The 26,973-nt window shown below is 56.7% G+C and overlaps 1 protein-coding gene across 1 annotated transcript in view; it reads right to left on the reverse strand.

The window, feature by feature from the left end:
• The window catches only part of CELSR1 (cadherin EGF LAG seven-pass G-type receptor 1), a 145,468-nt gene that overhangs the window by 82,702 nt on the left and 35,793 nt on the right, over positions 1–26,973 (reverse strand). Inside the window, exon 2 of the mRNA XM_065938721.1 lies at positions 9,484–10,122. Within this exon, the coding sequence (XP_065794793.1) occupies positions 9,484–10,122 (639 nt within the window). The remainder of the gene's footprint in view (positions 1–9,483; positions 10,123–26,973) is intronic.

The raw sequence follows: 26,973 nt of genomic DNA on the forward strand, positions 1-26,973 counted from the left end.
CCCGCCAGCGTCCCCTGGGGCCTGCTGGGGGGCAGGCGCATGCTGCTCTGTGGGCAGACGGTAGGGCTGCCCAGGGCGCCCCTCATGCCCTCCTGAGCCTCTGCAGGCCTCTCTCCAGAGACCAGAGGTCCCCGCTTTGGAGCCCCAGGGATGGCCAGCCTGTGGCCAGGGAATCTGTCCTGCAAGGCCCTGAGGACCAACCCCAGGACAGCATCTCGGACTCAGGCCTGCGGTTCAGTTCTAATGACGTGGGCATCGCTGAGGGCGGGGGCACGGGCAGGCCTGGGAGGTCTCGCAGAGAGGATGGGCTTGTGCGGGAGGGGTGGCAGAGACCCCGTGCCCTGGGGGAGACGGAGGTGTGGGGCTTGGCCCCAGGCTGCTGTGTGGGGGTGATGGGAGAGGCCTGGAGGCCGGGCTGGGGGGTCCCTGCTGCCCACGGGAAAGAACCTGTCGGTGGAAAGTAAACCCACAGCTGGGGCGGCCAAGCCGGAAAGGGGCGCGCCCAGCACCTTATCAGTTTGCAGGGAAAGCGTGCCAACTCTGGAAGAGCGACGTGTCCAGACTCGGCCGGAATGCTCACTGAAACCTTAATCACGGCGCAGAGCAGCGGTTGAGCCCCCGGTGGCTCAGGTTCCCCTTCCCGCGTGATGCCGGGGGTGGGGGGGCAGTGTCTGGGGACAGAGCCACGTCCTGAGACAAGAACTTACGTTCTTCAGTCGCCGATTGGAGTCGGGACAGCTGCGCCGCCCTGGTTCACACACACGGCCTCCTCAGCTGCGCCCGGCGACCGCAGCAGAGAAGTCACCCCATCACCCCAGCCCCGCAAGCCCCTGGCCCGGGGAGACGTCAGTCTGTCCACACCAGGGGAAGGGCTCAGTGTGGGCGACGGGCAGGTGTGTGAGCAGAGACCTCTCTCCGTGGGGACGTCCAGGGTGGCTGCTCTCGGGTCAGGGGCTCAGACTGGACTCCCAGCAACTCTCGTGGGGGGCGCTCAGTCCGTGTGGTGCCTCCAGAGAAACATGGGGGACCCCTACCCCCCACGTCGGTGCCCACAGCAAAGGCCTCACGTACGCGTCCCCCTACAAGCACCGAATGAGCACCAGGGGGTCCGGGCGCGGGTGGGAGAACACGGAGCCCCAGAGGGTCCCACGCTGCCCGCTGGAGCCCGTGAAAGGCACTGGGCAGGTGTGGGTTAGCTGGGGACCCTGAGACTCAACACCAGGAGGCCAGCTGGATCCCCGGGGCCCGAGGTAATGACCAGGGTCCTGGGGGTCGGGGGTCAGTGGGGAAGCATTGACAACAGACGCAGAGGCAGGGGTGAGGGGAGGAAGCGTCAGCAGCCACGCAGAGCAGGCAGCGCCCAGAAGCCGGACCCGGAGGGGGCTCCCCGGAGCCCCCAGGAACTCTGAGAGTAAGTCCCCGTGGTTTAAGCCCCTCGTGCGTGGGACTTTATCACAGCGGCTGCAGGACGCGAGCTGCGGGAAGGGGCACAGGCCAGCCCAGCCCTCACTCCTGTGGAGCCCGCCCTCCAGGTCTTTCCGCAGAAGCACGCACACCCGATCCAGCCTGCACGGATGCGGGGAGACCCTGGCAGGACCCGGCCAAGGAGCCCCGTCTCCCCCAGGGCAGCAGGCGTGACGGCCCAGGGAGGCCCCGCCCACACGTGGCACGTCCTCAGCCCGCTTCGCTCACTGTGGTCAGACACTTCAGTACCGACCTCTGTTACTCAACAGCTCAGGCCCTGCACCCAGCTCACCGACCCACCTAGAGGCTGGCGGGGTGGACGTGGGGAACGCTTGTGTTCAGGTGTCTAAAAAGAAAGTTAGACCACAGACGCCTGTCTGAGGGTCCTCTGGCCCAGCAGCTGTTGGACAAGCGGGCTGACAAGAAGTGGCCATCACACCGACCCCCAGAAGCCCTGAGGCCCAGATCTTATGTTTCAGTCCTAATCCCTGGTCCTCGGGAATCAGTCTTCAAATAGGTTCTTGTAGATGGAATCAAGTTGTTATTTAATTGCTCGGTCGTGTCTGCCTCTTTGTGACCCCAGGAACTGTAGCCCACCAGGCTCCTCTGTCCATGGGATTTCCCAGGCTAGAATACCGGAGTGGGTTGCCATTTCCTTCTCCAGAGGATGATCAAGTTAAAGTGAGATTATACTGGATTGGTGGAGGCCCTGGTCTCATGACTCAGTTCAATTCAGTTTAGTCACTCAGTCGTGTCCGACTCTGCGACCCTGTGGACCGTAGCATGCCAGGCTTCCCTGCGTATCACCAACTCCCAGAGCTTGTTCAAACTCATGTCCATTGAGTCAGTGATGCCATCCAACTGTCTCATCCTCTGCTGCCCGCTTCTCTCCTGCCTTCAATCTTTCCCAGCAGCAGGGTCTTTTCCAATGAGTCAGCTCTTCACATCAGGTGGCCAGAGTACTGGAGCTTCAGCTTCAGCATCAGTCCAATGACTGGTGTCCTTTTAAGATGAGGGAAATCCGGACATGGGGACAGAGCCCCCAGGGTGGGGTGGGGGGAGGCCAAATGAAGACAGAGATGGAGCAGTAAGCCAAGGATCACCTGGGCCACCAGAAGCTAAGAAGCGGCAGAAGGACTGTCCCCCGGAGCAAGTCCCCGCCAACTCCTTGATTTTGGACTTCCAGCCTCCCCAGAAGAAATACATTTCTGTTACTTTAAACCACCCAGAGGGTGGCCCTGTGGCAGCAGGCCCGGAGCGCTAACAGGACCCTGAGGATCATCCTTCTCCCCAGAGACCATCTGCCTGTGCATGGACACCCTGACCGGCAAAGGGGACGCTAATGCTGTGTGCCGAAAGTCCCCGCTTTGGGGAAAAGAAGTCCATGGAAGAGAAAAGGAGCGCTCTGGCCAAATTCATCCTCACGGCAATGCCTCGTATATGATTTTAATGGAAAACAAAGTCTCCCAGAAGTGCAATAATTCCCCAGCTTTACGATAACACACTCGAGAAATGCTGGCTATCCCCAACCAGGAAGCTGTAGATGCTACAAAGAGAGAAAACTGCAGTAATCCTGAGTGTCTGGAAAGCACATCTTCCTAAGAAAGGATTCTGTCTCTGCTTTATTTGAGATTTTAATTATAGGCCGGGTAATGATTTTCATTTCGAATGATAATTAACTCTCGGGTTTAAGGACTAAATTCGACTTGACGGCGATCTCTTCCAAATGGAGCTTTAATCCAGTAAACGTCAGTAAGTGCGGCAAACTTATTTCTCTGTGTCCCGTGAACGTCAGCCCGCAGGAGGACAGCGCAGCTCAGATCACGAAGCCTCTTCCGTCTAATAGGAGGGCACAGGGTCAGTGTGTCCCAGGAGCACGGCGATACCATTATGGCGATGAGAGACGCCAAGAGAAAACTCAGAAATGGGGTAAGGGTCATTTTTCACAGCAGAATCAGAGAGGCACCACAATTGATTTCAGTGTTTTCCCCAAGAACAGAAAAGGTGATTCAATTTTTATATTAAAAGTTTCTCTGGCCTTGAACCTACACAAAATACCCTGGCCCTGGGGAGGACGGTCCAAGTCCCCAGCCCAGGGGAGGTCACCCTGGAGGACAGTCCAGGCCCCCAGCCCAGGGGAGGTCACCCTGGAGGACAGTCCAGGTCCCCAACTCGGGGCAGGTCACCCTGAGGGACAGTCTGGGGGAGGTCACTCTGAGGGACAGTCAGAGTCCCAGAAGGGCCCCCCACAGGACAACTGCGACGTCCCACCCCGGGGTAGTTAGCTCAAAACTCAAACCCAGCACCACTGAGACTCTCCTAAGTGGCTCCTGACCCTCTGATCCCCAATCCAGGCTACAGCCGCTGGGGCGCACCCTTGACGACACAGGGTCCAGCAGCGTGGACATCGGGAGCCCAGGGAGAGCCGGGTGCTTCATGCACAGAGCAGGGCTATTCGCTGAGCCCTCTGAACCCAGACGAGCGGCCCGGGGTCTAAACACAGAGGCCCGGGGATAAACAGGACCCTCCCCTCGTCCCCGACATGCAGGTGGCTGAGCAGCCCGGGAAAGCCCTCCTTCCCAGCTGACATCAAGGCTGCCGCCTGCTCAGGAATGCACCCCCTACCCTCCGGCCGATGTGGCCGTGACATAAGTCACCACCGCTGCATCCCATCCCGAGGGGATGCATGTGAGAGAGGAAGGGGCAGGGCTTCCCAGGCAGTGCTGGGCTGGGGTCAGGCGGGCACCTGGCCATGTGGGGACCCACCAGCAGGATGGAAGGGACGGAGCCAATGGAAGGAGAGCCCCGCCCGGGGGGTGGCAGAGGTGGCTCTGAGCACAGCACGGAGTCCTGGACTCCCAGGACGTCTTTTCAGGCCCGGGAGGAAGACCGGGCTCGTTAACCCCTGACACCACCGTCCTGCACGGGCATTTATTACACGCCTACTGTACGCCTGCACCGTGCTGATGGACACTGATGCTGGACGCAGAAGGGACGGGCGGTGCTGGCATTCAGGAAGACCAGAGGGAACGCAAACTCGAGGGCCAGCACCCTGGTGAGAGGAGCCGGGCTTGCTTCCAGAAGGCGAGCAAGGGGCAGGGTGCTGGGCTGAGGTCAGCCTCCGACACTCTGGGGAGGCTGAGGCTCCGCACCGACAGGACCCAACGCAAGTGGTCATGTGACCTGGGCCCCCGCCCCGGGCACCCGTGAAGAGCAGATGGCAGGGGCAGGGGCGGGAGGCTTGGTTTCAGGTTAAACATGAAGCATGGGGTTGGGCGGGGGCACCCACTGTGAGCCCTGAACAGGCTGAAGTGAGAAGCCAGGGTGGATCGGTGCTCAGGAAACAGACCCCCAGGTCCGTCCGCCCCCCCCCGAGCTCTGAACCGGGTGACGGCTGTCCCCACCTCACAGGGTTGTGGCAGGCCTCCTGGACCGGAGCCCGGGTGGACGCGGTCTCCCCCACAGCAGCGAGGAGCGACCGGGCTGTTTAATTAGGGACACGACACGCCAAGGGGCAACAGGACCCAGGCTCAGAATCACAGCCCGAGGCTCGCCCTGGACCAGCCCAGACTCGGGTCCTCCTGGGTCGGAGGAGTTTGCCTCCCCCTGACGCTTTTAAACTGTTGTGTTGGAGAAAACTTTTGAGAGTCCCTTGGAGTGCAAGGAGATTCAACCATTCCATCCTAAAGGAGATCAGTCCTGAATATTCATTGAAAGGACTGATGTTGAAGTTGACACTCCAATACTTTGGCCACCTGATGTGAAGAGCTGACTCATTAGTAAAGGCCCTGATGGTGGGAAAGATTGAAAGCAGGAGGAGAAGGTGACGACAGAGGATGAGATGGTTGGATGGCATCACCGACCCAATGGACATGAGTTTGAGTCAACTCCGGGAGTTGGTGATGGACAGGGAGGCCTGGCGTGCTGCAGTCCATGGGGTCACAAAGAATTGGACACAACTGAGCGACTGAACTGAACTGACCTCGAGAACAGGGGGATGCGACATGATTCTCCCACCGCCACTGCTCCGCGACCCTTCGGGCTTCATCCTTAGCGCCCTGCATGCAGAAGGCACTTCTTAACAGATGTGGTGACGTCAGTGAAGCAAGAAAAAGGACTCGGTAAACAGGTGAACCCGGCCGTCCCGCCCTTGAGGGGTCCACAGGGTAGAGAGCCTGAGCTCAGAAGCCAGAGCACCAGCTTCAAATCCTGCCTCAGCCTCACCCGGGTCTAGGGCAGGGCCCGTCGCCGCCACCAGGAACACTCCAGGGAGGACCATTCTCTGTGGGAGGTGCCCCATGCCCCAGAGTATGCTGGGAGCACGCCTGGCCTCCAGCCACGGGCACCCCAAGCCCCTAGGACAATCACACCGTCCTGGGATGTTGTCACGTGTCCCCTGGGGGCAGAATCTCCCCGCAGAGAACCTCTAGATGAGACACGTGCACCACAGGCTCTCCATTTATAGACTGGGGTCACGGAACTGCTGGGAGAGTCAGGGTAACTGGGTAGACCCATCTGGAACGGGTCACCACACTGAAGGGCCCACTAAGAACCATTTGCAGGTCGCCGCCCTCCTGAGGGTCGTGGAAATACGTGCCTCACACCCCAGATGAGAGCAGATCAACCAACGCGCAAACAGAGGGAGTTTCCAGGGAGCCCGACAGTCACTGTTCCAAGAAGCTGGGGACGTCTCAGAACCTCCCCGGAGCAGAGGCAGCACTCGGCTGGACCCCGAGGGCAGCGACGACAGAGAGACGGCAGGTGTGGAGGAGAGGAGGCGGGAGGCATGGGCCACGTGCGTGGCGAGTTTAACCGAAACCCAAGTCAAAGCCACGCTCTTCACAGGCCGGAGCGGACAGGGACCGCAACCAAGGAAACCGGCGTGCGAGCTCGCCAGGCTGAGCCTCGACGCCTGCAGCCCTCTGCCCCCGTCCTCTGCAGAGCGGGGCCCCCGCAGACCCCAGCCAGGCCCCCACGCAGAGCTGTGAGAAGGAGAGATGCCTTCTTCCAACAAGGACACGGAGTCCTCGCTCCTGGGGCCTTGGAACTTCCTTGAGGCCAAAAGGGACAGAAGAAACACCGAGGAGCCGTTGGGGTATTTTTCCAGCATCAAAGTCATGAGCTTTTCCTGAAATTAACGGATACCTTCCATCACCCAGCTCATCTCCCGTCCGGCAACACAGGAAGCCAGGGTCCTCCAGCGGCCTTGGGCCCCTTCCAGCTTCCCACCCGCCAGGCCCGAGCTCGGCTTACCCGGGAGCCAGTAATAAAACGCTGGTGACGACAGCGTGGCTTTCACCAGGAATAAATGGGCTCAATTACCTCCAGCAAGAGAGCAGGGCTTCAAAGGGATAAAGGAAGAAATAGAGGAAGGGGGACGGAGGAGGAGTAATCAGTCTGACTCAGCCTTATCTCGGCGGGAAATGCGTACAGCAACTCAGCACCAAGGACGTTCAGATGAGGCCCCTGCCCATCAGACCCTTTCAGCGGCGATGACACACGGGGTCACTCCCGGGCGTAATTTCTCTAGAAATGACTCTGGTGATGAAAACAGAACCTGAGAAGTCTGGAAGTCCTTCCCACCCAACAGGGTGATGCCTCTGTAGAGAGGATCCTGGGTCCACGGGTCCCCAGTGCCTCTGCTTACCCTGCCCAGACGTGGCCCCAAGCTCACACCTGGCATTTCTGGGGCCCAGGTCTGCGGCTGCAGCTATGAGGCGACGCTGGTCTGCTCAACCAGGACAGACCACCCCCCGCACTGGCCAGCTTCAAGATGAAGCCGCCAGAGTCTGGGGAAGCTTGGGGCGTCCCCCACATGGCGGCCACCATCATGTGTCTCCACCGGGAGATGGCCGATTGCACGGCAACCTTGGGTGGCCACACCACTGGGCAGGGACAGCTCTGATGCCTGCACCGGCCAGGCACACAGCAGGCACCCAACTACCGCTCGCTGAGTGACTGCTCGCTTGCTGACTCCCTGGAGGGCAGCAGGCTCTGTCCCAGGGGCCCGGGGACACGGCTTCTCCGCTGGAAGCAGGAGTCATTGTGGACACGCTCCCCATCCAGGCCGTGTGGTGGGGAGCGAGGCAGGGACACCCAGCTCGGTGAGGAGGCGGGGAACGCGTCCCCATTGTGCGGAGGGCTGACCATGGCTGGCACAACTGGGCGGGACTTTGGAACAGGCCGAGATGCCAGCTCAACGCTGTGGAGTGGGAGGGGGAGGAAGGGGTGGGCCCCCACCCGCGTGGCACGGCTTCCAGGCACGACAGCCCTGACGACTAAGGCGTGTCCTTTACCTTCCCTGCTCATCACTAGACACCAGGGCAGCCGGGAATTGACGGTTAACGACTGGGAGACCACGGGGAAGAGATGGGCAGAGCCAGACGTGACGGATGGACAGACACAGACAGCTGAGGGGAGCCACGGCGGGCAATCAAGCCTTTCTTGCCGCAGAGGTGCCAGCGGATTATAACCAGGCTGGGCTCAGACGCAGCAAGCCAGGGCGCACACCAGCTCCCCAGGCTGCCAAACACCCCCTCCTCCAGCAGTGGCCCCTCCTCTTCGGGTGCAGAGCTCCGCCTGCCCGCCTACCGCCCTCGGTGTCCCACCCCAGGTTCACTCTCTTTCTGCTCCGGGAATACCTGCTAACACTGTAAGGCCCGGCCTAAGCTCCATCAGGCGTGCCGCGTCCCTCGTGCTCAGAAACGGTTTCCCCACTGTTTACACCAAACACGTCCACTGAGGACACGGTCCACGGAAGACTCTCAAAGCCTCCCCCGGGCTGACTCAGGTCCCACCTAACCTCAGAGAACTCTCCAGAAAGGCAGACGGTCACCATCTGCCACAGAACACGTGTTTGTCAAATGTGCGACTGGATTCTACGTGACAGGCAGCTGGAGACCACAGCAAGAGCATGTGTTTCTGGATTGCTTTCGGTGGGATTTTTGTTTTTAAAAACAACCATCGGCTGCCTTTAGAAAGACTGATTTTGATGACAAATCAGGATGTCTCAAGGGAAGTGTATCTTCGAGGCAGGGACGATGTCATTTCTATAGCGACAATGAGGCATGAAGAAACCAACATCATCTTTCCAGACCCAAATGATTAGTGGCTCACCATTTCTATCCCAGTTACGCTGTTTTTTAACTTCTTAAAATATTTATTTACTTGGATCTCTACTGCAGCACGTGGGACCTAGTTCCCTGACCAGGGATGGAACCCGGCTCCCAGCGCTGGGAGCTCCGAGTCTTCCCCACTGGACCACCAGGGAAGTTCCTACGCCGTTTCACTAGCATCAGTTAAACTCGAAATCAGGAATGAACCACTGTAAATTCAAAGCCACTTTGGGACCTCCCTTGTGGTCCAGTGGTTAGGACCCTGCCTTCCAAGGCAGGGGATGTGTGGCTGGGGGATGGGGGGTGGGGAGCGAAGGTCCTATGTGCCATGTGGCCAAAAAAGCAAAGCATAAAACAGAAGCAGTATTGTAACAAATTCAAAGAGACTAAAAGTGGTCCACATCAAAAAAAAATCTAAGCCACTTAAACGAAGCACATGTCATTTCATCCGGGAGATTCTCAGTGGGCTCTGGTTGTAGAGTCTTCCTCCTACTGTCCTTCCAAAGAAAGTGAAAACTGAAAGTGAAGTCACTCACTCGTGTCTGACTCTGTACCCACCAGGCTCCTCCGTCCATGGGATTTTCCCGGCAAGAGTACCGGAGTGGGTTGCCATTTCCTTCTCCAGGGAGGATCTTTCCGACCCAGGGATGGAACCCATGTCTCCCGCATCGCAGGCAGACGTTTAAGAGGGTGGTTTAAATGGCACGAGGGTCAGTGGAGACCCCGGAGCTGTGATCAGGCAGCGGAGCCAACACCCGGGGGGCCCAGGGTCCCCGAGGAGGGGAGTGGACGGAGGAAACCGTCGGGCACGCTGACCTGTGGGCTGGAAGGGTGGTGTGACGCGCAGGTGACCGGGGCCTCCCCGCGCCCCGAGCCCTCCCGGGGAGAAGTGGGGGCACCCTACCTGTGAAGTCCTCCTGACACTCGCAGGTGTAGCCGCCCTCGCGGCTGCGGCAGCGGCCGTGGGCGCCGCAGGGGCTGGAGTAGCACAGGTCGATCTCGGTCTCACAGTAGTCGCCGGTGAAGCCGGGCGGGCAGCGGCACCGCAGCCCGTTGACGGGGTGGATGGGCCGGAAGAGCACGGTGGGCGAGCTGATGAAGGGCGCCGAGCTGTCGAACTTCAGCACTGACACGCACTTCATGTAGTTCTCGCACGGCTCCCGCAGGCAGATGTTGTCGTCGAAGGGCAGCACGCGCTGCGTGGACACGGCCGTCAGCAGCGTCCGGTTCAGGTAGATCTGCTCCTGCAGGTCCTCCGACGGGAAGAACTTGTCCCGGACGCCGCCGGGCAGCAAGGCCGAGAAGGTCACGTTCAGGATGTTGGAGCTCACGTCCGTGTCGTTCTGGATGTTGAAGACGAAGACGGCGTCCCTGGTGGTGGACAGCACGGCGGCCACGCCCTCCACGAAGCGGGAGAGCAGCGGCGACAGGAACCGCTCCTGCGACATGTCCTCCAGGCGCACGGTGATGCTGTTGGTCAGCATGTCGTCCGTGATGACCGTGACCCGCAGGGTGCAGAGCGCCGCCACGCTGTGGATGCCGTCTGTGAGACACAAGGGGGGCTCATTCAGCAGCCCGCCTGCCCGGTCCCCTCTCCCCGCACCAGCGGGAAGAGCATCCCCAAGCCCCAGGCCCCTCCCCACTCGTGACCACGACCTTGACCCCGCACCCCAGGGCCCGCTTCCCTCCCCCCACACCTGGCTTCTGAAAGCACAGCTCCCATCACGCCCATCAAGCTCAGAAGCCCCTGGTGGAACCCGCCCCCGGCCCCCAGGTCATCAGGGCATCTCAACGTTCAGCACACAACCCAGTCCTCACTGCCTGAGACTCCAGCCTCACACGCTTTCCTCCAGACACGGGGGCGGGGGGCACGCTGAGACCCCGTTCTCCCTCCTCTGCACCTGCTCCAGCCGTCCACCCACCCACAGCCCAGCTCAGAGCCCATGGCGTCCAGCATGGTCCCCGCCTTGACCTCTGCTATGCTGACGGCTGCTCTCCGAGCTGTGTCCTGCTCATCTAAACAGCCGTGCATGCTCAGTCGCTTCAGCTGAGTCCGACTCTTTGCGACCCCGTGGACTGCAGCCCGCCAGGCTCCTCCGTCCAAGGGATTCTCCAGGCAAGAACACTGGGGCAGGTTGCCATGGTCCCCTCTAGGGGATCTTCTCGCCCCAGGGAATGAACCCACGTCTCTTACGTCTCCTGCACTGGCAGGCGGGTTCTTTACTATGGGCGCCACCGGGGAAGCCCAGCATCCAGGAGAAGCTCACCACGTGTTGCTTTAGGAAGACACACAGGAGAACACGGCCTCTCAGCCAACACAAGTGACCAGCTCATGAGAGGAGGTCCTCAGGACTTGGCGGCCAGAAACGGTGGAGTGTTCGGGTCACCAGGCTGAGCAATACCGCAGGGTGTGAGCCCAGAACGAGACGGGCTGTCCAGCAGCCGCCCCAGGGACTTGCTCTGGCCACGCTGGCCACAGGGTGGCTCCGTCACCTCCAGGGCGCCCTGAGGTGCAGCCGCAATGCTCAGGGACCTTCACCTGCTCCAGTCCACCCCCCACACCTCGTGCTCTGGGGCCCGAGAAACACCTGGCCAAGTTCTCATCCCTGTGACTCAGCTCGGCTGTGTCCCGGCAGCCCAGACGGATGTCCTCCAACGTGGGTGCAGCCTATGCCCTCTGTGAGCGCCCCCGCCCGGTTCCCTGGGCACTTGGGCAAGCTCTGAGCCCCCGGCAGGCCCCACCCTCCCAGAGCTGGAGCTGGCTGTGCCCCCAGACAGTCAGGGGCCAGGGGCCACCTTCCGGCCTGAGTCTGGGAAGCCTCAGCACCCCCGAGAGGACGCGGTCAGGCCACAAGCCCTGGAGGCCACCTTGTCCCTCTGGACCCGGCACAGTCGCCACCACACACAACTTGCCGGGAGCCCTCAGCAGGACAGGCGGGCGGGCAACGCATGGGAGCTTCTGCATCTGGGACGGATTTCCTCAGACACCCAGGAGCCAGAAGCCGCTTTTGGGTAACCCTGAGTGGCAAAACCTGTCCAGACAGTGGAGAAATGCAATCGCTGCAGAAGTCACAACACATTCGAGTGCAAACCTGAGATTCCCAGAGTCTAAGAGAAGCCGGCATTACCCCACTTGACAGGTGAGAAAAGCTGAGACCCTGGGAAGCCAGGTCTCACCCCTGAGAACTCAGGCTTGGTGGAGGGGGCCCCCGGCTTCCTGCAGTAATAACACCCATCACCTGGTAGGTCAGGCACGGAGCGCTCTGTGACAGCTCCATCTGGTCCTCATGATAACCCGGAAAGGCTGACTTTTTTTATCCTTTTTGGCCGTGCAGTTCTGCTTTTGGGATCTTAGTTCCCTGACCAGGGACTGAACCCAGGCTGTCGGCAGCAGAAGCATGGAGTCCTAACCACTGGACAACCTGGGAATTCTCTGGAAGGGCCAAATTTGAAAGAGGACATAGCACTTGTATGACCTCAGCGTAGGGAGGGCGGCCACCCCGCAGGGCTGGTGTAAATCCCAGAGGTGGGCGAGGTGGGGGCTCGGCTCTGTCCCCGGCTTCCTGGGAGCACAGAGAGCAGGTGGCAGACGCAGGGACCCTGCCTGCGGCTCTCGGACCGAGAGCCGGCAGCTGAAGAAGTAACAAGGAAAAGAGACTAAGGCAGAAGATGGCAAGCTCATCGCGGCAGGAAGCCTCAGAGATGACACCATCCTCCCTCCCCCAAAACACACCGGCCACGCCCAGACAGCAGGGAGCGCTGGTCCACACTGTGGCCACTGCAGTCGTCCCAAAGCCTTGATCTCATCACCACTCCCGCCAGGGGCACCCGGGAGGAAACCCATGCTGCTGACACCATCTTTCTTTGGATATTTATTTGGCTGCACCGAGTCTTCATTGTAGCATGCGGGACCTTTTAGTGGTGGCATCCGGGGTCTAGTTCCTGACCAGGGATCGAACCCAGGCTCCCTGCATCAGAAGAATGGAGTCTTAGCCACGGGACCATCAGGAAGTCTCCTTGTACCCCATCTTATGGACCTATGTGGCCCAGGCTCGCCACCCTCCCTTGGCTTAAAGACGCCCCCTGCCCCAGGGCCCTTGCACGCTGCATCTTCTGTCTGGAACACGGCATCCTTGCCACTGGTGGCTGCCCGCCGGGCCACCCGGGACTCAGCGGCATGATCCCCATCAGAGGGGCCTCCCACGTCCCCCCACTCACGCTCTGCCACACCCCCACTTTTATCCCCACACAGGAGCGGCCGCAGCCGGACTTTATTTGCTCACATCCATCTTTCCCCCCAGTGAAGTCGAGAGGACCAAGAACTTGCAGGTCTTGTTTCTGCTGCACCTGTTACTTCTACAGCAGTCCCCGGCACTCAGAGGCTGCTGGATAAACATTCGGGGGGAGGTGGGAGGGGGCAGGGAGGGGGGAGGTAAAAAGCCCTCTTCCAGCGGCACCTCTCTAACCCCAAGATTGACATCGGCACAAACAGCATCAGAGACTTCATTTTTCCATCCAAGCTACTTTTCTGCAGGTGTTTCTTTTCTCTCTCTCTCTCTCGTTTTTTGCAAAGGCCCATTGTACTAATATGAGACGTAGGATATTGTTTCCCGGTAGCACCTTGTTATGAAACATCCTTTTAATCTTAAACCACCACACAGATGTGTTCTGGTCCAAGATTCTAGGGTCATGCTGGTTTTAAGCTCAAAAGCTCAGGCCGTCTGGGCAGCCATCTAGGCTATCCCACCCTCTTCCTCCCAGGGGTCCAGGGCTCGGACCCTCCCACAGGGAGCCCAGGAGGTCAGAGCACGGAGGAACGTCCCGTAACAAAGAGCCAGGTTATGACCAGAAAACAGCACTGAATATTAACTCATGTCAAATGTGCTGGAAAGTAAAATATGCACCTTACTGCTAATCTCACCATTAATTTATTTCAAGACCATGGGCCGTCCTGGACAACCAGGTCCTGAAGACAATGAATTTTCTCTGAGCTTACATCATCGGGGTTGGATTTCTGAGTCTCCAGGAGCACAAACCCGACTGCCCATCAACAGGGAGCCACGAAATAAAAGGATGGCTGTCCTCACTGTGCGGCTCAGCTCAGCCAAACCCACACGGTGACAAACCCTCCCACCGGCGTCACGGCAGACCCAGACAACATGGACTTAGGGGGAAGGTAAGGCACTCCTCACACAACACATGTTCACACGCAAGTCCAGGGAGCCACTAGCACGGAGAGCAAAAACGTCAGTGCTGACAGTGATTCTGTCTGGGTTGCTACATTTGTTTTTAAATCAAAAAAGTTTTTGTTTTTAAATTTTAAATAAAACTTTTATTATAGAGTAGCTTTCGTTTACAGAAAAACTGCGAGGACAGTGCAGAGAGGGCCTGTATACCTAGCACCCAGCTTCCTGTTGTTCAGGCGCGCAGTCGTGTCCAGCCTTTGCGACCCCATGAATTGCAGCACGCCAGGCTTCCCTGCCCATCACCAACTCCCGGAGCTTGCTCAAACTCGTGTCCATCGAGTTGGTGATGCCATCCAGCCATATCCTCTGTCGTCCCCTTCTCCTCCTGCCTTCAATCTTTCCCAGCATCAGGGTCTTTTCTAACGAGTCAGCTCTTCGCATCACGTGGCCACAGTACTGGAGCTTCAGCTTCAGCGTCAGTCCTTCCAGTGACTATTCAGGACCCAGTTACTCCCACAATTAACTCTGTTATCAGATCGGTGTGGGGTGTGTGTCTGAATGAAGCGACACCCGCCTCTCCTCTCGTTGGTTTCGCCTCCTGTCCGCTCTGGGTCCCAGGACGCACAAGACGTGTGGGAGCCCCGCCCCTCGCTCCTCCGGCTGTGACGGCTTCTCAGACTTTCCTTGTTTGGGTGATCTTGACTGTTTGCAGAAGCTCTGGGCAGGAGTGTTGCTGACGTTCAGGGGCTTTTCCCCTTCTCCTGCCTGAGCAGCCGTCCGGTTGATCACTTAGAAGCCTGTTTCATTTGGGAGAGCAGGGAGCTGCCCCGGGACTCCCCTGGCCTGAGCCGCGGCTGCACACGGCGCCGGAACCAGGGCCTCCAAGCCGGGAGGGTGCAGGCCTTTCCGTAGCTCAGCCGGGTCCCCTCGCGGTCCCTGAGTCACAGAGGAAAAGAGACAGGGGAGATGGGACCGCGGGGCCGTGGGCACCCACCAGCGGGCACCGCCCACAAAACCCCAGACACTGCGGGCGAGGGGGCCTCGAGGTCTTCGTGGAGGGCGGGGCCCATCCAGGAGCCCGCGCTGGCCACGGGGCAGCCGCCGTCCAGCGTCTCGTCCCTGGGCTTCCTCAGCCCTGTGCGTCTCAGCAGAGCCGGGGGCTCTCAGCGGGCAGGGGACGGAGCTGGGCTGGCGAAGACGAGACAGGAGGGCCCCGGGAGGCCGGGGCAGGGGGTCAGACGGTGGAGGACAGCCGCCTTCCCAGCACGGAGTGCGGAGAAAGCAGGAGGGCCCGGACGGCCGCGGGCTCGGGACACAGGCGTGTCGGGACGGCCGGCCCGCAGCCTGGGGCTCAGAAAACACCGACCCTCTCGGCGCGGAGGCCGCAAGTCCAAGTCACGGGTCAGCTGCGCTGGTTCCGCCCGGGGGCTGAGGGACGACCCGTCCCTTGGTGCCATCCTGGCGTCCGGCACCTGCCGGCAGTCCTCGGCCCGCAGACCTTCTCTGCCTCATGTCACGTGGTGGGCCCTGTGTCCAGACTCCCCTCTTAAAAGGACACCATTTGCTGGACTGGGACCCACCCGCGTCCAGGAAGACCCCCTGAGCGTGCTCAGCTTCATCACACCCGCGCAGGTCCAGCTACATCACCAGACCATCGGGTGAGTCCAACACGCCCAACACTCACCAGGAAACGCCCGGCCTCACGAAGCACAAGGATCAGGGAGACCTCATAAAGGAGGGGGTCCCGGCACGGGTACGAGACGGATGAACCCGGGGACAGAGCGCCGAGCCAGAGGAGCCAGACACGAAAGCACAGACGCCGCGTGAGCCCAGGGACACGGGGTGTCCGAGCGGTCAAGCTCACGGAGACAGAGCAGACGGTGCGTGTCGGGGCCGGGGGGGGGCCGGCCTTAGGCGGACCGAGTCAGTAGTGCAAGATGAACACGCCCTGGAGACGGACGGTCACACAGCAGGGTGAGTGGACTTAATGCCATGGACCTGTACACAGAAAAACGGTTAAACGACAACCTTTATGTTACACAAATTTTACAGTTTAACTGAGAAAGATGAATACATAAAGAAACAGGGAGAATGAAGAAATGAATGAAGAAACAGCCAAGATCCTAAAACTTCCTTCTCCTGTCCCTCCCACTTCTATTATTTACTGTAAAACTTCCTGATGCGGGATAACTTTGACTCAGAGACGCCCTCTCCTAATTTCATGTGTGAAAGGAAGCTCCTGTCCCAAGGTCGAATTCAGCATCCACAATATCGAGTTATCCCACGAGAAACAGCTCGTCGCGTCCATGCCAGACAGAACCTTCTGGAAGACTGAATCGTACCAGGCCCCACCACCTCCAGGAAGGCTTGCTCACAGCTCCCAGCGGCCACTCTGACCCCGGGCTACAGAAGCTGTGAGCTGAGATGCATTCTTGTCAAGATAAGCACTTTCACCTAAGAGTCAAGGATTGGTTCCTCAGAAAGTTAAACAAGTAATTGACACCTGACCCCGAATCCCACTCCGAGGTGAAACGTAAAATAATTGAAAACATATATCCACACAAAATGTTGTACATGAATCCTTGGCACAGCCAATGGCAATTCACAAGAGCCAGGAAGTGGAAACCCACATGCCCATTAGATAGACTGATGCATTCTATCTAAACAAGATGTGGTCCAAAAAAACACTGAAAACTAGACGCGGTCCATCCATACGACGAACTGTCAGTCAGACGCGGAGCGACGTGAAGAATTGACAACCTCAGAAACACGCTCAGTGAAGGAAGCCTGTCTCAGAAGCACACACTGTACAATTTCACGTGCGTGAACTGTCCAGAACACATAAATCCGTAATAACAGGAACCAAGCGGGGAGCCGCCGGGGACGGGTGTGGGGCCTGCTAGGGGGTGTGGGTGTCCCTGGGGTGATAGAAACGTCTGGGGACTAGACAGAGGGGTGGCTGCACAACACCCTGAACGTACCAAATGCCACTGAGGTGCCCGCTTTGAATCGGCTCATGCTACGACATGATGTGAATGCCACCTCAATAATTAAAAAGGAAAAAAGGAGTTAAGGGTTCGCCCTATAAAGATTAGTTTTACCTTGCATGAGCTTATCCAAAAGGGAAGAAATGTTTTCAAAGGCATCGTGGCGCTTCCCTTGCAGCCCAGTGGGTTAGGACTCTATGCTTCCCCGGGGCACAGGTTCGATCCCTGTTCAGAGAACTAAGATCTGGCAAGCGGTGCAGCCAGAAAAAGGAAAAGGCACCGTGAGAAGGATTTCCTCAAAACTAAATGATGACTGAGTTACAGGAGATGAGCCGAGAGTGGGGAGCAGAAGGCCTTTGACAGAGCCGGGAGCCACCTTCCGACCCAGGGTGATGGTGAAAACGCGGAGTTACCGCTCAGGTGGGGCTGCAGCCAGGCCGGCTGTTTACACTGTCAACGGAACATTGTGAAAGACACCAGCACACACCCTCCGTGAAAACACAGCGGCCGGCCGGCTCCGATGGGATTGTGGAGCGTTTCGTCAGGGACCCGTGTGGCTCCTGGGTTTTGTTTTATTTCCAGCACTGGCTGAACAATGCGTAGCCTTGCTGGCCGAACAGGAAGTCAGCAGCCAGACCTTCCCACACTCCTCGCTGGGGACACGCCTGGTGATCACCAGCTCGACCCAGAGGCTGTGTTACATTTTGGGGGAGAAAGGCAGAGATGCAGGGCCTTCAGCATCCGGTTGGGCCCCCGCACCGTGGGCAGCGGCGTGGACACTCAGGGTAGGGGCGGATAACTTGAGGCTGGGGGCCGGCCCGGGCACTAGAGGATGCGAAGCAGCATTCCGAGGCCAGGTGGTCACCCCCCTGAGCCGCCCCAACCACAAGCATCTCCAGACCTCGTCAGACGTCCACTGGGGGCAGAATCACACCCGGGTGACAGCCCGGCTCTAGGAAACCACACGGAGGTTTCTGGATTCTTCTTCTGGCCTGAGACTGTTGGTGAGACCTGGGAATTGGGCGTCAGGCAGGACGGCCCAGGGGCTCCATGCCTCCAGCAGCACAGGGGGGCTTCCCTCCACCGTCGGGGCCAACCCGTCCAGCCTCACTCTTCCCTGCCAGATCCAGAAAGGCCACTCTTCTGTCCCTTCCTAGGAAAACGGGCAAAGCTCCCTACGACAAGGACTTAGGTTCAGATGGATTTCAAAGAACTAGTGGCGCAAACGCATCCTTTTATAGCTGAGTGACATTCCATGGTGTATGTGCCACAACTTTCTTATTCACCGGCTGACGGCCATCTAGGTTGCTTCCATGTCCTGCTATTGTAAACAGGGCTGCAAGGCATGTTGGGGTACGCGTCTTTTTCAATTCTGGCTTTCTTCAGGGTACATGCACTTGCAGGGCAGCAAAGGAGACACAGACATTTTAGACACAGTGGGGGAAGGAGAGGGTGGGATGATTTGGAAGAATAGCGTTGAAACACACACATTACCCTATGTAGAGCAGATCGCCCGTGGGAGCTCGACGTATGACGCGGGGAACCCAAGGCCAGTGCTCTGTGACAGCCTGGAGGATGGGGTGGGGATGGAGCGGGGAGGGGGATTCAAGAGGGAGGGGACACGTGTATACCTAATGCCGATTCACACTGATATACGGCAAAAACCGTGAGAGTATTGTAAAGTAATTGCCTAATTTTAAAAAACTGGGGGGAGAAAAAGAACTAGTGAGCGCCCTGCCCTGCCAGGCTCCGAGCTGGGCGACGGCCTCCAGGGTGGTCAGGGCGACACGGCCGGGCACCTGCCGAGGGCCACTCACATGTCCCGCCGCCCCAGGCAGGTCCAGGAGCGGCTGTCAGCCCGACTGCTGGGGGCAGCAAAGAAGAGACTGCTAACAAAGCACAAACCCAGCCCCGCCCGGACTGCGGGCTGTTGAGCCTGGGGGCGCTGCCGGGCTGCTTCAGTCACTGCAGTTCCCGAGCCAGGGGGTCCAAAGAAGCAGGAGACCCAGGCAGCCTCTGGGCAGGACGCGTGGACCCTGGTAGCGACCCGAGGGGGCAGGAAGGGGGGGACCTCCTGCTGTACTTGGCCTGCATGTAAATCTTGGTCTGTGGCTTTGCATGGTGGGCAAAATAACGCTCCACCTCCCCAAAGGAGGCCCAGTCCCGAGGCCCGGAACCCGTGAGCGTGTCATGCCACGTGGCGAAGGGTCAGGCTGCTGGTAGGCTGACCTTGAAACAGGGAGACCATCCAGGTGGGCCCAGTGTGCCCACGGGGTCCTGAGAAGTGGAGGAGAAGACAGTCAGAGAAAGAGGCGGGCCACAGGGATGCCACACTGCCGCGGCACAGACGGCGTGGGGCCACGAGCCCGGGGTGGGGGCGCCTCTGGCTGCTGGAGGAGCCGGGAGGAGAGTCCCCCCAGAGCGTCTAGAAGGGGCGCAGCCTGCCACCACCCGGTTTCTCCCCAGGGAGACTGTGCCGGACGCCTAACCCAGCGAACGGAGCGAGGATGGATCCGGGTGGCCTCCAGCCACCATGCCTATGGTCGCTCGTTACAGCAGCCGTGAAAGATCCCGTCCTGTGAGGCTACCACCTTGACACTAGCATCAGACGAGGACAGGGCTTTCCTGGCTGAGTGGTTAAGAATCCTCCTGCCAACGCAGGAGACAGGAGCGCGAGCCCTGGTCCAGGGAGACCCTCCGTGCCGGGGAGCGACTAAGCCGGCCAACCACCGGCCCCTGAGCCTGCGCTCTAGAGCCTGCGGGCTGCACCCACTGAGCCCGCACACCCTGGAGCCTATGCGGCTCGACAAGAAGCCCCCGCGAGGAGAAGCCCGTCACCGCAACGGGAGAAGAGCCCCGGTTCTCCACAACCAGAGAAAAGCAATGACGACCCGGCACGGCCAAAAATAAATAAATAAAACTAAAAAAGAGAGAAATCAGACAAGGAGAGCACAAGGAAGAAAAAGTACAGGCCACGTCACTCACGAACAGAAAAGCAATAATTCTTTAAAAAGGAAAACGAAAACGAAATCTAATTATGTATTAAAAATAAAACAGAAAATACAATCTAGTAATTATTAAAAATAAAACGAGGTATCCAAACCAAATAGGATTTATCTTAAGAATTTAACATTTGAAGATGTCGTAACATAACACCACACTTTTTTATAAAAACTATATTTGCCTCTCAATAGAGGAAAAGAGTCAGTGAAATACTGCAATGACTCCTCACAAAGATGCTATCAAACAACGGAGAGATGGATGCTTCCTTGAAATGATAAAAACACAACAGCAAATATCACACTCAGCAGAGGCGCCCACTACGTCCACTTCCAAGTCGTACTGGAGGCCTAGTCAGCGCCGTGCGAATGGGTGAGTGAGTGAAGATATCACATCATTACACACAGATCACATGACGAACAACACAGAGAACTCCACAGGCTCTGCAGGCGACTTGTCAGAATGCACCGGAGCACACGGCAAGGTAGCCAAAGAGCAAGACAGGAAAATCTGGACTTCCCTGGTGGTCCAGCAGTTAAGACTCCGCACTTCCAATGCAGGGGGTGTGGGTTCAACCCGTGGTTGGGGAACTAAGATCGGAAATGCCATGTGGTGCAGTCAAAATTTAAAAAAAAAAAAAATTTTTTTTTAATCTCAAAGGATGCCTAAAAAAAGAAAAAAAATCTAGCTCATTTCCTATACTAAAACACAAGTCTCATAAAACACAATTTTTAAAACATCATTTACAATAGAGCAAACATAGACTGCACTTAAGAACTGATCTAGCAAAAGATATAGAAGCCCTTTATAAACAAAAAGAATAAATAAAAAGATAAACTACCCTTGGCAGAAACAAAGATGATCCAACCACATTCGTTGATAGGAAAAGCCAGCATGGACAGGGAAGACCTTCTCTTCCAACTGACATAAGAATCACTGCCGTATCTGTCAGGTCCCGAAAGGGTCCCTCCCAGAACTGGCAAGACAGTCTGTAATCCACAGGGAAGACAGACAGGCTGGCACAGCCAGGCAGGGTGAGGGGGCAGCCTGCAGGAGATGGGAGTGCTCATCGGAGTCTGGGAGCCAGAGGGGACTGACACAGAGGAACCTACAGCCAGGACAGAAACCAGAGTCAGACCCACGAGTACGGGAAAACAACGCGTGACGAGGTGCCACTGGGAGACGGGAACATTCCACGGCGGGCCCGAGACATCTATCTGCATCATCACTCCGTCACTAAGTCATGTCCAACTTGAGACCCCATGGGCTGCAGACTGCCAGGCTCCTCTGTCCTTGAAATTTTCCAGGCAAAAAACACTGGAGTAGGTTGCCATTTCCTTCTTCAGGGGATCTTCCGGACCCAGGAATCAAACCCGTATTTCCTGTGTCTCCAGCCTCGGCAGGCAGATTCTTTACCTGCTGACTCACCAGGGAAACCCTAGACCAAATGACACTGGATCCCTATCTCACACTGAACACAAAAAAGCAATTCCAGGAAATTAAGGATGGTAGGTAGTGTGAAAGGGAAAACCTACTTCAGAAGGAATTGTACAGAACTACTGTTAATGATCTGAGGCGGATAAGGATTTCCTAAGATACAAATCGTGATCTTAAAGGGAAAAAGTGTATCATTTTGATATTAACTAGAAGAACTTTACAAAGAATGCAATTTTAAAAATTAATGATGAGACAAGCCACAAAATGGAAGATATCTGGCCCTACAACAAATCTAAAGATGCCTGACATCACTAGCAATCTGAGAAATGTAAATCCAAACCACAGTGAGATACCAGTTTATACCTACCAGACTGGCAAAAGTGAAGGAGCCAGACTCCCACAAGTGATGGCAGGCCCATATGAGAGAAGAACGGCTGCTCGTTGCTGGTGGAAAGCGAACCGGTCCAATCACTCTGCAAAGCCCTGGACTCACCTAAACCCTCGGGGCCCAATGTGGAGCAACCTCCAGGGGAATCACTCCAGGGGGATCACCCCAAGGGAGTCACCCCCGGGAAAGCCAGGCCCCCGTGGGCGGGAGGTACGCACAGGATGTCCAAGTAGCAGAAGAGATCCAGTGGAACGAGGACTTCCCTGGTGGTCTAGTGGCTAAGAATCTGCCTTCCAGTGCAAGGGACACGGGTTTGATCCCTGGTCAGGGAGCTGGATCCTGCAAGCCTCGACTAAAGACCCCGCAAGTCACAGCCAAGATCAAAGATCCCGCAGGTGGCCACCAAGATCTGGCACAGGTGAAATAAATGAAAATTTTAAAAAAAGAATGGAATGTTCACAGGATGAAATGCCACGCAACAGTGAAAAGGAACCAACTACAACTTGAAATGCCAACACGAGGGACGAGTGGAAAGGGCAGGCCGTCAGTAAAGACACCCAGCCGGAGCCATGTACACAGACTCCAGACACAGACACAACCTAAGAAGACAGGGCCAGGTCCTTCGCCTGAAACCCCTGGGTCGGGTGGTTCTGGAATTCGGGATTTTTTTAATATGGAAGCTATAAACAGTGCATATTCCATTTTATATAACAATTGATCTCGCCTTTGAATGGGTAATCCTCTTGCAGACTGCGTGTGAATAGTCACACGAACAAGGATAAAAACTGTCAACAACCTCCCATTGGTCTGGGTCTGGTTTTGCTGCCAAATGAATTTTTGATCTTCATGACCCAGATAACCATGATGGTGTGATCACCTACCTAGAGCCAGACATCCTGGAATGCAAAGTCAAGTGGGCTTTAGGAAGCATCACTACAAACAAAACTAGTGGAGATGATGGAATTCCAGCTGAGCTATTTCAAATCCTAAAAGATGATACTCTGAAAGTGCTGCACTCAGTATGCCAGCAAATTTGGAAAACTCAGCAGCGGCCACAGGACTGGAAAAGGTCAAGTTTCATTCCAATCCCAAAGAAAGGCAATGCCAAAGAATGCTCAAGTTACCGCACAACTGCACTCATCTCACACGTTAGCAAAGTAATGCTCAAAATTCTCCAAGCCAGGCTTCAACAGTACGTGAACTGTGAACGTCCATATGTTCAAGTTGGATTTAGAAAAGGCAGAGGAACCAGAGATCAAATTGTCAACATCTGTTGGATCGTCAAAAAAGCAAGAGAGTTCCAGAAAAACATCTACTTCTGCTTTATTGACTATGCCAAAGCCTTGACTGTGTGGATCACAATAATCTGTGGAAAATTCTTCAAGAGATGGGAATACCAGAACTGTCTCCTGAGAAATCTGTATGCAGGTCAAGAAGCAACAGTTAGAACTGGACATGGAATAACAGTCTGGTTCCAAATTGGGAAAGGAGTACGTCAAGGCTGTATAGTGTCATCCTGCTTATTTAACATAATTTAACATATTTAACATAATTTCGTACATCGTGCGAAATGCCAGGCTGGATGAAGTAAAAGCTGGAATCAAGATTGCTGGGAGAAATATCAATAACCTCAGATATGCAGATGACATCACCCTTACGGCAGAAAGTGAAGAAAACTAAAGAGCCTCTTGATGAAAGTGAAAGAGGAGAGTGAAAAAGTAGGCTTAAAGCTCAATATTCATAAGATCATGGCATCTGGTCCCATCACTTCATGGCAAATAGATGGGGAAACAGTGGCTGACTTTATTTTTGGGGGCTCCAAAATCACTACAGATGGTAACTGCAGCCATGAAATTAAAAGTCACTTGCTCCTGGAAAGAAGAGTTATGACCAACCTAGACAGCATATTAAAAAGCAGAGACATTACTTTGCCAACAAAGGTCCACCTAGTAAAAGCTATGGTTTTCCCAGTAGTCATGTATGGATGTGAGAGTTGGACTATAAAGAAAGCTGAGTGCCGAAGAAATGATGCTTTTGAACTGTGGTGTTGCAGAAGGCTCCTGAGAGTCCCTTGGACAGCAAGGGACTGTCCATCCTAAAGGAAATCAGTGCTGAATATTCATTGGAAGGACTGATGTTGAAGCTGAAGCTCCAATACTTTGGCCACCTGATGTGAAGAACTGACTCATTTGAAAACACCCTGATGCTGGGAAAGATTGAAGGTGGGAGGAGAAGGGGATGACAGAAGATGAGATGATTGGATGGCATCATCGACTGAACAGACATGAGTTTGAGTAAACTCCGGGAGTTGGTGATGGACAGGGAGGCCTGGTGTGCTGCAGTCCATGGGGTCGCAAAGAGTCGGACACGACTGAGCGACTGAACTGAACTGAACTGACTTTGATTTTCAGACTTCATGATTTTGGGAAAGCAGCTGAGGGCTATGGACTGGCGTCCTGCAACTAGGACCACATGGCCGGAGTCAAAACAAAAACCAGGCCAGGACCGGGAGGTGACCCCCAGGGGGCTTCAGGGACATGGACGGCTGCACTGCACACGCTTGAGTGTTACTGTCCTTTATTATTTCATAGCCTTGAGCCGCTTCACACCAACAGTGAAAGTTCCGTAAAGGAAATGGGAGTGGAATGGGGGTGATGGAAAGGGGCAAAGCGGCAGGCCCGAGGTTTCAGACTTGAACGGGGATCCTGTTCCCAGACAGGAAGGAGGCGAGGTTTTCTCTGTCTGGGTGGTGATGGGATTGAGGGATGTGTGGTTATGAAACGGCCACAAACGTGGCACCCTCCTCCCCCCCACAGGTGAACGGGTGTCCTCTCTGGAATCCGGGTGGGCCTCGGACAGCTTCAACTAACAGAAGAGACAAGAGTGCCCAGGCTGACCCCGGGTCACAGCGGCCCTGATCCCATGCTGCCCAGCCAGCCCTGCCCCGCCGCCCACCCCGCCATGACCCTGGGCTCCTGGTCCTCACAGGGAAGGCGGGACGGCAGGCTCTCCCACCTGGAGGCCCCGGACGGCTACGGGGCCCGAGTCTTTGCTCTCCTGAGCCGGGACCCTCTCTGCTTCTCCCACGGCTCAGGCTGCTGCCCCGGGCCCAGGGCGTGGGACCCGGGATGCCCAGCACACCTGGCCTCCGGGAGGAAGGGCAGCCTCCCACGTCTCCTCCGCTGTTTCCCACGAAGCCTTTCCAGAGAGAAAATAATTATTAACTGCAGAGGCTTAATGAGGAGAGGAGCTGCGAGGGTTTCTAATACCAATAATTTGTACCTATTTACGAGTAAATGGGCTACAACAAAGACTGCTGGAAGCCACCGCCTCAGATTCCGCTTCCCTTGCCTCCAGGTAAGAGAGCGCAGAGCTGAGCACAGCGTGTGTGACACCAGACAAAACCCAGGACGTTCCCGGGTCCCTGGGCCCTGCCCGGCGCGGACACGCCTGTGACCCCGGACCCTGCCCAGCTCTGAGCGCCTGCAGAGAGGGCCTCAGTCCAGAAACCCAGGGAATGAGGCCGCAGAGAGGGAGCTGCAGTGGTGGGGGGGGCCTGGCACCTGGGCAGAGTGCGGGCCACCCACCCGGGCCGCCCCCTTGACTTCGGGGCCCCGGCACGGGACAGGGCCAGTCCTCCAGCCCAGCCCGTGGCAGCAGCCGCCGCAGGCTTACCCTTCCTCAAGAGACAGGGCAGAACATCCGATGGGGACTAGGGTTACCCTCCCGGCCCCCTACCAGCAACGCCCTCAGGGGCCCTGAAGTCCGGTGCAGAGTAACTTCACTGAACCCTCCTGTGAGATACAAATGCCACTGGGAGGTTATATTAAGGCCCTGGCCCCTTGGTGCCTGAGCTCCCCAAGTCAGAGGGGGCAGCTCGGGCTCCCCACAAGGGAGGCAGCTGCCCTCATACTGTGTGGCCGTCGGAGATGCTGGAGTGAGATTTTCTATGAGCTCACCCCCGTGCTACCCGGGACAGTAAACACCCAGCCTGGCCCCCACCAGGGGGACAACCACTGACAGTGATGGATCATCTCTGCTACTTCCCGAGGCCCTTCCCTCCAACCGAGCGAAGACCCCACGCAGCATTCTCTTTGGGGCAATGTACTCTGTGCTTAGTCGCTCTTGTGGCTGACTCTTTGCATCCCCATGGACCTCCAGGCAAGAATACTGGAGTGGGTTGCCACGCCCTCCTCCAGAGGATCTTCCCAACCCAGGGATCGAGCCCAGGTCTCCCACATTGCAGGCGGATTCTTTACCATCTAAGCCACCAGGGAACCCCATAAATATTGAAGTTCCCCTTCTCCATGGGAACTTCCTGACCCAGGAATCGAACCGGGGTCTCCTGCCTATCAGGCCAATTTTTTACCAGCTGAGCTACCAGGGAAACCTTATTTTCTTTGGGGGAAAAGATCAAATATTGGCCCAGGCATCTATTAATTTACAACTTGATACATCGAAACTGCCGAGAGCAGGAATGCAGGGTTTTTTTTTGTTCTTTTGTCTGGTTACGTATTTGCTAAGAAAATTCCAACCCTAAATTTCAAGAAACCGATTTTGCATGACCTAAGAAAGGTAAGACATAGCCATTTTAGATAATTAACCAGAAACCAGAAGAAGCGCAAAAGAAAAGTCACAAGGTCTTCCTGGGGAAAACATATCTTTCAGCAAACAGCGGAAGTATGTGTTTTGGCATCCTTTCTCCTCCTGTCTTTATTACACCCTAAATGTCTTTCTGGAGTTGAGTCTCGCAATTCGCTTTCAGGCCTCTTTCCTCTCAGTCCAGACGGCGACCCAGGTTCCAGGATTCAAAGGATGGAACCACGTCTCTGCCTCCTCTCGCTCGGCTCCAGGGGAGGACGAGCCCTCCTTCCTCATAGCTGCTGTGATTCTCCCCCTGCAGCCCTTGTCGGCGGCCACCTTACTGCCTTTCCTGGAAACTCACGAGCCGTGGGTCTGTTCTGAAGTCGCTGGAAGGTGAAAACACTCGAGAAAGACCCAAAGTCCGCTTGGACAGGGTCTCGCACGCCGTGGCCACTCTGCTCTGCGGCTAAGACGCTCTCGTGTAGCAGGTAAAGGCACCCATCAGCAATGTTCTCTGGCCTCTCGTCCCTCCCACCCACCGGTCAGCCCTGTTCCCCGAATGTGGGGCTCACACCTGTGTCCCCAGCCCTGCAGGCCACCTCCTGGCTTCCAGGGGATGCGCCGGGCCAGACTTCCACCCCGCCCCTCCTCCAGACACACACAGACACATAGGCACACACAGACACACACAGACACACACACAGACACACACAGACACACACAGACACACACACAGACACAGACACACACAGACACACAGACACACACAGACACACAGGCACACACACAGACACACACAGACACACACACAC

The sequence above is a fragment of the Muntiacus reevesi genome, chromosome 1 (genome assembly GCF_963930625.1).
Source record: "Muntiacus reevesi chromosome 1, mMunRee1.1, whole genome shotgun sequence".
Classification (NCBI taxonomy): Eukaryota; Metazoa; Chordata; class Mammalia; order Artiodactyla; family Cervidae; genus Muntiacus; species Muntiacus reevesi.